Raw genomic sequence first — 11,796 nt, 5'->3', positions numbered from 1 at the left:
AGGGTGTGTCATGTGAGAGATGTCAAGTGTCGCTCTTATCTGCTATGTATGACATTCCTACATTGTCACTACTAAACAATGAGATCTCTATTCTATTTATGTACTTAATCTCTTTGCTATTGCTAATACATTGAACTATGTATACAGCTTTATATTAATTAATTTCTTAAATATTCAAATGTGATACACCCATAGCTTGTTACTGATTGGCATAAAACATCGCTATTAACAATCATCGCTTGGTTTTTAGAATACTGATATTGCAAACGAACATGTATCCATCAGATAGTAAGTAAAATAACACATTTACGCTTTGTAAAGGGTTTCACCACCTTCCAAATTTGGTGTATATATATGTCGTGGTTCATAATTCGTTGAGACGTCTGCTTAGCTCGGGTTCGAATCCGCTGTCATCTTCGTAGGACACTGGTTAGATTACTGCCACAGCACAATTGCGTCATGGGCAAACATGTAGGCTTTCTACCACATACATTAATATAAAAGAACTGACTATGGTGGGAAATAAAAAAACCATTAAATACATATTAAAATTTATTTTTTTGTAAAAAATATTACTGTTAACGTAATCACTAATGTGGTAATAAATTGTGATGGAATACAAACCACTCACGGAGTTATGAGTATTGTTACATTTGGACGGCAGTACCGAACTATATGGGGACTAATAAATTCAGTAAGTACAAGTTAATCGTCACCTAATACGTAGATTCATCTAAAATATAAACAACGTCGTCTCTACTGTAAAGTATTTATACATTACATTATTCATCTATTTACTCTCGCAATAATATAAAACATTCTATACAATACAACCCACTAATATACATCCACACATTCACTTGTAAAATACAGTCCAGTTTATAATACAAAACATAAACAGTTGACTTATAAAAATATCAACATATACATCATTATTAGTGATTTCATATGTATAACCACCTATTGTAGGTATTTAATAATCATACCTACTATGTATCAATTAATAATTCAATAAATCATTAAAACTAACACCACGAATATCTGAGGTCTATCATAAATATACAAACAATTTAATAAAATATATTTACACTATATTTATCGAAAAAATTGGAATGATGCTGGAATGATTTTCATTGCAAAACATTTTTAAAAGCCCTGCTTTTGTTATGGCAGTACGCCTAATAAAATACTTATTTGAGCATTTTGTTCGTTGATTACAAATTCAGAACATCAACACATTCACTGTTTTGTTATAACAATTAATAAAATGATATGTTAAAAGTTACCTATTGCGTCAATGTATTTATTTTGTGACATAAAAATATATTTGGTGGGGCTGTAACTATTAAACAGTGAGTGTGTTAATACACATTCTTTAAATTAAAACTAATTATAAAGCTAGTAGAGTACACAATTCTACAAATAATAATTATTTTTCCTCAGTAATTGAGTGATGCAACTTGCCTTTGTTGTCTACTCTATTTACATAATGATTTCTGTAATCAGGAATCTTTAAGTTAGAAACGTAATTATAATGTTCAATAATTATATTTATCATTTATTTACCAGGATATAGAAATAAACATGCAGGGTTAAAATTAAACCGTTTGTAGCTGGTATCTTATGTAGTTTCGGAAGTAAGGTTAGGCATTATTTATGTTGTTTAAAAAATATGTTATTATGTTTATAATTATTCTGAATCCTGTATATTATACTGCTAGAGATTATGTAGGTACAGTTTTATAGTAGCGAAGCGTTTAGTACTTAATTATACCCAAAATAAATAGAGTAGACATTACATTTATGACTATTAAAGTCCCGGTACTTAAATTACCGATAATTGAAACTAATACGATTAAGTATTATGTAAGTTTGACCAGAATACGACAAAACGCAGTCCTCCATTACTTTATTATTTATTTACTGACCTTCACTGTCGCTGTCACTCTTATCTGAAAATGAGAAATGTGTATGAGGATTGTGTCATAACTTAGGCGACTCACACACGTTTCCACACAAAATAATTTGCTTTGTATTTTACTTGATGCTTGGGATTTTTGAATATTAATGCCAATACGTGTTTAATATTTTTTATTAAACTACATAGATTATGTATTAGAAAATAAATACACAAGTGTTATTTTCTACATTTCGTGCTTTTGTATGCAAAACAATATATTCAAGCATTTCATAAGATAAATCCAATAAGTATTATTTTTCTGATAAGAATACAGTGATGGAAAATACCGTAACAACAACTTATATAATTGTTTAAATGTAATATAGTGCTTTTATAAAGCAAAAACTACGTATAAAAAATATCTAAGAATATTTTACTATTCACTACTCCCAGACAAAAGACGTAAAGCCGTTTGAAACAAATATTTGAATACACTCAATACTGCCGATAGCAATTATCAAAGAATCTCAACAAAAAAGTGCATACTATTATATATTTTAAGTATCTAAAATTCGACATCCCATAAAACAGTACTCATTCGAGAAACTCACGTATTTTATCTTGGCATTTAAGGCATTTACAATATTAAAAGTTGTGTTCTATTGAGATGTTTCACGAGGCTTTGTCTATATTTTCTGGTCTGAGTCATTAATTACCAATCCTTTGCTTTTCGGGCCATTCTCGTCAAATCTACGATACTTAATGCAGAAGCACCAATGCAACATATTATGCATGATTTTGCGTGGTTACGTGTGTGGACCGCTTTATATTGTTAGTATATTATAATATCTAAGTGCTATTATAATATCAAGCATGCTATTTATTCAGGCCAAGTAAGCGATTATTGAAAGATAAACACAATAATATGTTTATCTTGGCATACACGACGCCATAATAAATTTGTGACAAATTGTGTTACAAAAAATAGTTGTGACTTTTTTATACTCAAGAAGAACGCCATGTAGGTAAATATAATATTTGAGTAGGAAGACATGGAATTACGTAAATCACTCGACTTTTATTTGTGGGTTATCAGTAATTGGTAACAGTAGGCAAATTAACAGAGTTGACGTATTTGCGTCATATAATTACTTTAATATCGTTCAATAAAAAAAAGACGATAATCGTAATTATGTTTATAGGTAAACCTTATTCGTTTATATTTGAGTGAAGTTACAAAGTAAAGATCTTTTTAAACAAAATCTTCACAAGTTTTATTTATTTTTATTAATAATAACGCAACCCCGTTTGACCGGGAAGTTTCAAAGATGGCGTCTGGGGAAAGTCGGTTTTCTACACACTTCATCTAAATGTAGGTGTCAAAGGACATCTTAAAAGTGATGAGTCAGTAAGCATATATTTACAAGAGAAGGCAAAAGTGTACTGTAGTTAGCAAAGCAATAAAATACTTGTGTAAAGACGTATTTAGACCAAACGAGCAAACGTAGGTATTTCATCATAATAACTGCTGATGTTAATAATCGATTCTGATTATGATCTGGAAATATTGTCAACTTACTATAATAATATGTATAGTATTAAACAAATAAGTCCTAATAGATATTTTTATAATTAACTATACTAAATAACATTGGGAAAAGTGAAAATAGTAGGCACATGACTACGAGTTTTGATGTAAAATATACTAAAGAATATAGGGTATTATTCTAATTTTTGTAAAATACCTCGACGAGCCTAAATTTGAAACTTACTCTGCCTACATATTTCTATTAATGTTCGTGATGTCCCCTGTTATATTGCTTTAATAACAATCGCCTAACCTCGTGTTTGTCAGTGTCAGTACATAATAATCGTTAAACCATGTAGCCTTAAGGCGGTTCAAAACCTTCCGATAGTTTGTCCCTAGTCCATAAACTAACCGAAGCCACTAAACAACTATCTTCATTGAACTACACTACAGAGTTTTAGAGTATCCGATATTAAATAATGTAGTACTATATACGATATATTAGATTTACGAATAGACCTTGCTTAACTTAACTTTGTATGTGATTATTACAAATCTTAATAAAATCGTTGTTATATTTCAAAACATGATACCATGTTCGATCGTTTGGTCAAAACAATATGCGATGCAATCGATAATGCCGCATGCATGCAACCGTTAGAAACAGTGTCATGATGGAAAGCTGCGATCGAAATAGAAAAGTGCGCACTAACTAAGTGCTGCGAACTACTGACCTTTCTTACCCGGGTATGCGTGTCTCTTTAATCTGTCATAGAGGTCTTCTTTCGTGCCGTATATGCTTGCGTTCGACCTCGCTAGGCTGTTCATTTTTCCATTCATACCGTTATGCAAACTCTCCTTCATGTATGTTTCGTTGTAAAAGTTCGGCATCTCCCAGCCGTCTTCTTCATCGTCATAATAATGCGCGTACGTTGAGTGATGTGATGGTGCGATGGATTCCGCGTACGGTGTATGTGCTCCGTAGTAGAAGTTCACTTGAGATCCGTTTTGGTCGATAGCTGGCGTTAGCGTCTTCTTTGGTTCCTTCTTCTTTGTCGACCTATGGGAAAATATTTTTAAATATTTGTAGACAAAATGACAGTAAACACAACAAGGAGAGAAGAGATAGAAATAAATATGAAAATAAGAAAATAGAAACTTCGATGTTATGTAAGGCAAAATCTTAACTAAACTATGATTATCTAAAGCCACGATAATAAACTAAACAATGTAATGATGAATAGGTTTCAATACCCAATTAGGTTAAATTGACTCAATTTAATAGGCGGTGGAGTTAGCTATATTGAACGTAATGAACTAATATCATTAGTGTGTTTGTAATTATATGTATAGAATGGTATAATACGATATAATAAGGTGCTACATATGTGCTACAAATTCTCTTGAAAGGAAAATTTGCTATTGATAATACTTTGATATTTTTAATCAATCGGCATCAGTGCTTTGATGGCATATTGTTTTTATTTCTAAGCTAATACGTAGATATGAAAGCCTCTACCCACATTCATGATTTTTCATCTTCTATTAACCAACGAACTTTATTTGAACGGAAAGAATTAGTTAATGAAAGCTACCCGCAGCATACAGTACGGTTGGGAATGCGCCATTAATCTGTTTCAATGAACCGCAGCTGCATTGGTCGAGGAAAATACGATCCTTTTGAAAATAGTTGAGAGAACTTTTCTTTATGGTTAGAGTAATAACTAGTGTTTTTTTAAAAGCGACCTTGTAATTATGCTTGAAATTCAATGGATAATCTATACATCTTCTCTATTTTATTTACTTAATAAGTTAATTTAAGCCGTCGACGACCTAAAAAGTACAGGGAATATAAACATAGTAAAAATGGTTACGGAAAAATATTTAAAAATGAGAACGTCACTTCGCAGTTACGGTGAAGAAAATAATATTCCTTACGATGATGTTCCTTAATTAAGCTCCCGATGTTTTTCTGTCTTAATCCAAGATATGTCAAAATACATAATAGTTACATGAGGCTATCTGGTACGTCTACCAGAAATTGGTTGAGATGTAGACTTCTTAAGCACACAATGAAACGCAAAACAATTACAAACCTAGCGCAGATCATCCAAACAAGCAGCACGAGGAAGATGATGAAGATGACTCCGCCGGCGACGCCGCTGGCGATGTACGCGAACTCGCTCTTGTCGCGGCAGTGGCGGCCCGTGAAGGAGCCGGTGCAGCGGCAGGACGGCTCCCCGCGCGCGTCCTTCACGCACTCGCCGCCGTTGTCGCAGAAGTCCACGCACACATCTAGAAAGATTTGACGGTGTGTTGTGAGGTACTGGCAGTTGAGATGTCTCAAGAAGTAAGAATTTTAGTTGTGAAAAAGAAGAATTTCAAAGGAATTAAATTTTAATTTTAAATGTAGTAGTAGGATAGTAGTGTAGTAGCCGTTATTATGTGTGGTAGAAATATTACAATATTAAATGTTGTATAGTCTTTGTGGTTTGGTTGCGGCGGTATCATTACTACAGTATCTATGTTTCTTCTGTTTTTAAAACATGAGTTTTCAGCATTGCGTTATTCTTATTGAAGACAACGATAAGTTAAAAACAATAAAATGAGGCATAATCCAGAAAAACTAAGACTATTCCAGAGGGTCTGGGTATAGCATCTATTAATAGATGGACTACAGAATTAAAGTTATTAATAATTTCATCGCTGCCGATTTATAACAGCTTAAAATAGAACTACCATTTGATTAGGATTCTGTAAGAGACTCTTATGGGCAAACATGAGGTTTTATAAAAAATACTCACCAATACAGGCTTTCCCGGTACCATTGAATCCAGGTTTGCACTGACATTTGAACTCGCTAGTTTCTGGTATGAGGAGGCAGTATGCATTGCTGTCGCAGTGCATCTCTGGACCGCTCATCTCACATGGGTTTGTACAGTCGGCCTCGGAGGTCTGTTGGTACAAATACATTTTGATCACGTTCATTTAAATATTGTATTATTAATTGTATTTAAGAATTACTTTATTATTATAATATGTTTTACTATTACTTTTAGGTAATCATAATAGCAACAACGTACTTATTTTTTTAATATTTATATGTATCAAATGTTATAAAATTGTACAGTAAAAAGTGTCGAAATTTCACTCCCGCTGAAACCTGTAAAATGTACTTCATTATTCAGAACATTTCAGGATAACAAATTAGCATAATTAGAAGAGTGGGTTAGATAGAGAATTACACCAGGTAACTTTTTATTACGCCTTTTTTGATTAGAATGATTTATGGTTAACGTTTAAAGGCGGATAAAGATCGTTATAAATCAAGCGTCATAATCACATTTCATGGTATATAAATCATCTAATTTGACCCGTTAAACTAGGGCAATTCAATAAATTTCGTAATGGTGAAAGTTTTATAGGAAAGACATTTTGTATAAAAGAAAAGGAAAACGCTTTATTACTAAAACCACTCTATAAAATATACATATTGGACTGTTCCACATAAATCAGTTGGACAAATTCGAGCCAACTTTGTGAATTTAAAGGTGACCTATTTTACGAGCTTTGTCAATTGGATACATTTTATTGCAACGTCATGGTATTGGTATGTCAAGAAAGTGGTCATGGATATTCAAAAATTGGATTTAAGAAATCGTTGCGTTGTAAATCTGACTGAATTTATCGTTTCATGTTTAATTCTGTCAATATATGAAATGACAGTATAGTAGTATATGAAATATTATATCAATTTGTATTCACAAAGCTTGAAATAACAAGTTTTTTATTAATTGGATTGTGTTTTTAATATTCTTCTTAGAAAACCCTTGCATTTGACACCCAACCATAAGGGGCGTAATAAAATAAATGGTTTGTTTTCTTCTACCCACCCTTGTTGAAGAAACAAAGATGTCTCTGCATAATCATGCCTGGGATTACCTAGTTTACAATTCAGATACAAGACTAGACAAATTCACACGAATGAATAAATCAATAAATTAATTTATACTTACAGCACCAGCTTCCCTCGTACTGGTGTTAATAGGACAGGCGATGCACAATGTTTGCTGCGCTTCGGATTGGTACGTGCCCTTCTTGCACGTTATACACGTATTGAGCGTCACGTTGAGGTACGAACCTGAAATTGTTTGACGTTATTTCTATTTAGTTAACTTTAAAGTGAAATCTATTTTCAATGGTAAACACATAAAGATAGGTTAAGTTTAACGGGTTGTATTTATTGAGATAGACTGAATAGTCTATTGGCATCGTAGTCATAAAGTACAACAACAAAGGTAAGTTGATTTTGGCACTCGCTTTTAAAGTTAAAATAGAGAGAACAAGGTGAAAACTTGACAACATAAATCACGTTTATTGAAAAAGACGGAAATATGGTAAAAACTGTAATTGTTTGTTTCCGGTAGCATAGTAGTAACTACTTGCTTATTTCCGTCTAATAAAAATATTGTTAGGCGCTACTGTGTTCTGATTTCAAGGGTGTGTTAAGTGAGAGGCAATTTAGTTTTCAAGGGTATCAAGAATCTGAGTCGACCTCAAGAATGACTTAAATTCTATCTGGTCGATGTTCATGGGCGGCAGTAGTCACTATCACCTGGACTGCATGTCAATTTACAACTTCAATATTGTTAAAAAGTAAAGTAACTTACCAGGCCTGCAGACAGGTAAAGAGCACTGGTCGGGCGAGGAGGCGCCAGGTTGCGGGGTGGTGGTGCCGGGCGGGCACGGCGCGCACGCGGCGCCCGCTCCGGTGGCGCGCCACGTACCGCGCGGGCACGCTTCGCAACCACCGTCTGTGCTTAGCTGCTCGCCTGGTACAAAAAATATTATTTTTACCGGCTGCGTCAGGAAGGTAATGTTTTTCAAGCGTATGTAGGAATGGATGGATGCGTACTAATATCGTGGGGTTGCAAAAAAAAAAAAATGTCTACTTTTCTTCCATCCACCATATCGAAGAATAGAATAGAATAGAATGATTACACTACATAATCATGCCTTATTATCCATTGGGATTAAAGAAAAAATCATATATGGAGACTCGTAGATGGATGCGTATACCCCACGATGGATAGGTATGGATGTATGTAATATGTTCTATTCATTCAACGTGCTACAAAATTAAGAATTGGTAAACTTCACACACATTTGACAATTTGTTTTTACACAACTCTCAGGCGTTTTCTTACGTTTTTTTTTCCTTCGCTGTTAAAGCAAATTATGATTAATTTGGACCGGACCCCGTGAGAGTCCGAATTTGAAACCACTAGGATATCACAGCTACAACTTTTATAAAACTTTTCTAATAAAACTTAATTATAAAATATTTCTTCGTATTCCACCACGTACAACTTGCTTTGAGTGTAGTCAGCTCGGGTGGAATTTCGTAATCGATTTCAAACTAACTTCCCATGAACACATTATAAATTTTGAACAAACTCGGCTTCATGCACTCGATGCGGAAAATATTTATTGAATAAAAGTGAAGTTTTAATCAACCACATTTTTAAAACGGACGAATATGTATGAAATATTTTCCTTAGTTTCATAAAGATTTAAAACCTGTCCAAATTTTGAAATAAGCATTTTTGGTCACAAAGATAGAATACATAATAATAGATTTAAATGAAGTGTGGCGTGTGGACGACCCGCGTGGCGGAGCGGTTACCATACTGGTCTGACGCGCAGAGGGTCCCGGGTTCAATTCCCGGCCAGATAAATATCTAAATGATGAATTTAGATTTCTGTTTCTGGGTCTGGGTGTTTGTGTATTCGTCTTTGTGTGTGTACATGGCACCCACGACACAGGGGACACTCACAACTAATCCTAGTTGTGAGTGTCGAAAAGTGTGTGTAAGTGTGTGTGATACCTAAACATAATAATTCGTTTGACTTTCAATTTACCTGACGGACAATCGTCTCTGCACTCAGCCGCTGACACGGCCTCAGTGGCGCGGGTAGTCTGGCCTCTCGCGCAGGCGATGCAGCCGAAGGCGCCCTCTCGCGGCTGGTAGGATCCATGTCCACAAGGTCTGCATAGCTCTGCTTCAGCATCGTAATACTTGCCGGCTGCACACCTCTCTGAAATATGAATAAAGCTTTTTAAAATCATAGTCTAACACTTATAACAGTATGAACCGGTACTGTGTTTTGCTTTAAAGAATGAGGTAAGACAGAAATTTGTCCAAACGTATGTGGCCGAGCTCAAGTAATACTTTGCTATATATTTGCGGTTTAATATATATCCCATATCACAATCTTGTGAATGCGTTTCCTACTTCAATTCTATAAAAAAAAAAAAATGGGTTGCTTACCTTTACAATCAGCTGCACTCCTCGCTCCGGTGGTTTGAGTGACGCCAGGTTGTCCTGCAATCGCTGGGCACGGTGTGCATTGCAGTTGACCAGCTTCCGATTGATATGTGCCCGCTGGACACGGCTTGCAGGAGTCACTGGCCACGTCGAGGAAGGTACCCACCGCGCAAGAAACTATAGAAGAATAATTAATGTCAGTTGTACAACTTTTATCTAGAAATCTTATACATTTTTGGGGATAACATATTATGTTACTTCCAGGAAAAGATGTTCCTCATGAAGTGGAAGTGTTATTTAAAGTGGTTCAGTTTTTTTAAATATTAAACTATACAGACAAAGACCAAGAGATCAATAATGTTTGTAGAGTCACTGACTCATGTCGCATAAAATGTCACAATAAGACGCGATATCGTGGGTTGCGGGCGGCAAGAGTGGGAGCTCAAACCGTCCAGCAAGCGACCCCGGGAAGGACAGCGGTTTGTGTGGTCGCATATCGCTGTAATCACCAGGGGATGTGAGAGGAGCATAAATTGCTCCCCCAGGGCAGAGCCCGATAGAAGGGCATCGCGTTAGGAGGACTCCGGTTGTGTTCCGTTGGAGATCCCGGAGTTCACCAAACGCTGAGGACGGCCACCGGGGGGGTTTTAGTGCGGTAAAAATCCCATATAACCCGGCGTCACTCCCATGGCGTCGGGTACCTTTTGAAGGTTTCCCCCTCGTCAAAAAAAAAAAGGACGCGATATCGTGTACGCACGTGTTTTAGTCCTTAGATAATTCATATATTAAATATGGACTCTTATTAGATAAATAAAATAGTGTGTAGCTCCAATGCTTACCACAGTCAGGTGCCATAACAACTTGTCCCATTGGACACGCGTAGTCAGAAACCAGTTGTAAGCTGGCTGGATCAGGTACGGTGTTCGGCAAAATGTTTCGCACGTCGAATTGTTCGTCCTCAAGAATAAGTTTCTCCAGTAATCGCTGTACGGTGGAACGCTCGTTGTTCCCGCCGTGGATCACTGGGTCGCTGTAACGGTAATCCTCATTAGCATGCATATGTTTTAATTAAATTCGTGCCGATGTACCGAACATTTAGAAGCGACGAGATTATTTCAGTAAGCTACGTCTTCATTTTAATCGAATTCGAAATCAAGGGACGGTCCCCATTCACGGGTATTTTTATGTACGTTATAGGTTTTGAAAATATTTTTGTTTGAAAAGATAAGGTTGCAGGTCCTATTTGTTTCTGGCTGGGCTACTGTCGATGTCAGTCAATCAGTTTTTTTAATCTATTTCTACGGGTATTTTAGTATTTTAAAGAATCGTAATTTCAATTTAGAAACACGTGGGTAAAGATCTACATCTGTTCAATAAATTTTAGTAAATTTCAATATAGAGAGAGGAGCTGCGAAATCACACCAATATGAACGCAGTACAAGGTCTGTAGAATACAAATAATGAATATTAATTAACATGTAGTGCTGAAGTGCTCTTGTGCACGCAAACAACTTACTTGACTGCCGGGAACGCGATCTCTATGCTGTACGTGTCTCCCGCTTGTCGACCCTCTCGATTGCTTCGTGTCCTAGGTGCAATATGAAATACATGCAATGTGTTAAAAGAGGAACATGCCATGTTGCATAATATCTTTAGAATCGGTGCTACTGAACAGAAAGTTCAGGTATTTCCAAAGGTGATTTGTATTAAAATGCTTTTGAACGTTTCGTGATGTGCATCTACAAGAATAAGGTAAATCCTTACTCCTTCACCGTCTACTCCGTAACACATATTGTTTTATACATAACTACCTACTGATGGGTAATTTACGGGTGCGGACAGATAATGGATACTCACTCTTCGACAGGTATGATGGCGTCGAGAACATAGGTGTCTTCTGCTTTAGCTGTCGGTAGAGACGAAACTTGTCTTGTTTGTCGAACGTTAGCACGATGGTCGCATTTAACGTTGATGTCCAATTCTTTGCACTCGCGAGTACCTGGTAATAAATATACAAAAATCATTATAAACAAGTATAT

General features: G+C 35.6%; 1 protein-coding gene across 3 annotated transcripts in view; it reads right to left on the bottom strand.

Moving 5' to 3' along the window:
• Positions 1 to 534: 534 nt before the first annotated feature.
• uif (sushi, von Willebrand factor type A, EGF and pentraxin domain-containing protein uif) overlaps positions 535 to 11,796 on the bottom strand; it is a 122,714-nt gene continuing 111,452 nt past the window's right edge. The window contains exons 26-36 of one of the 3 annotated variants that reach the window (XM_073083802.1): positions 11,615 to 11,756; positions 11,274 to 11,345; positions 10,597 to 10,787; positions 9,761 to 9,934; positions 9,351 to 9,527; positions 8,099 to 8,260; positions 7,445 to 7,569; positions 6,233 to 6,383; positions 5,525 to 5,723; positions 4,172 to 4,488; positions 535 to 1,952 (exon numbers count right to left, since the gene is read on the bottom strand). In XM_073083802.1, coding sequence (XP_072939903.1) covers positions 1,921 to 1,952; positions 4,172 to 4,488; positions 5,525 to 5,723; positions 6,233 to 6,383; positions 7,445 to 7,569; positions 8,099 to 8,260; positions 9,351 to 9,527; positions 9,761 to 9,934; positions 10,597 to 10,787; positions 11,274 to 11,345; positions 11,615 to 11,756 — 1,742 coding nt within the window. In that variant the 3' untranslated portion in view covers positions 535 to 1,920. Of the gene's footprint in view, positions 1,953 to 4,162; positions 4,489 to 5,524; positions 5,724 to 6,232; positions 6,384 to 7,444; positions 7,570 to 8,098; positions 8,261 to 9,350; positions 9,528 to 9,760; positions 9,935 to 10,596; positions 10,788 to 11,273; positions 11,346 to 11,614; positions 11,757 to 11,796 lie in introns of all 3 variants that reach the window. The other 2 variants (XM_073083801.1, XM_073083803.1) reach the window with 2 other exon arrangements.

Source organism: Epargyreus clarus, unplaced genomic scaffold (assembly GCF_041222505.1).
Source record: "Epargyreus clarus isolate Ecla_fem2 unplaced genomic scaffold, WU_Ecla_fem_2.2 ptg000019l, whole genome shotgun sequence".
Classification (NCBI taxonomy): domain Eukaryota; kingdom Metazoa; phylum Arthropoda; class Insecta; order Lepidoptera; family Hesperiidae; genus Epargyreus; species Epargyreus clarus.
This window is presented reverse-complemented; position numbering and strand designations above follow the sequence as displayed.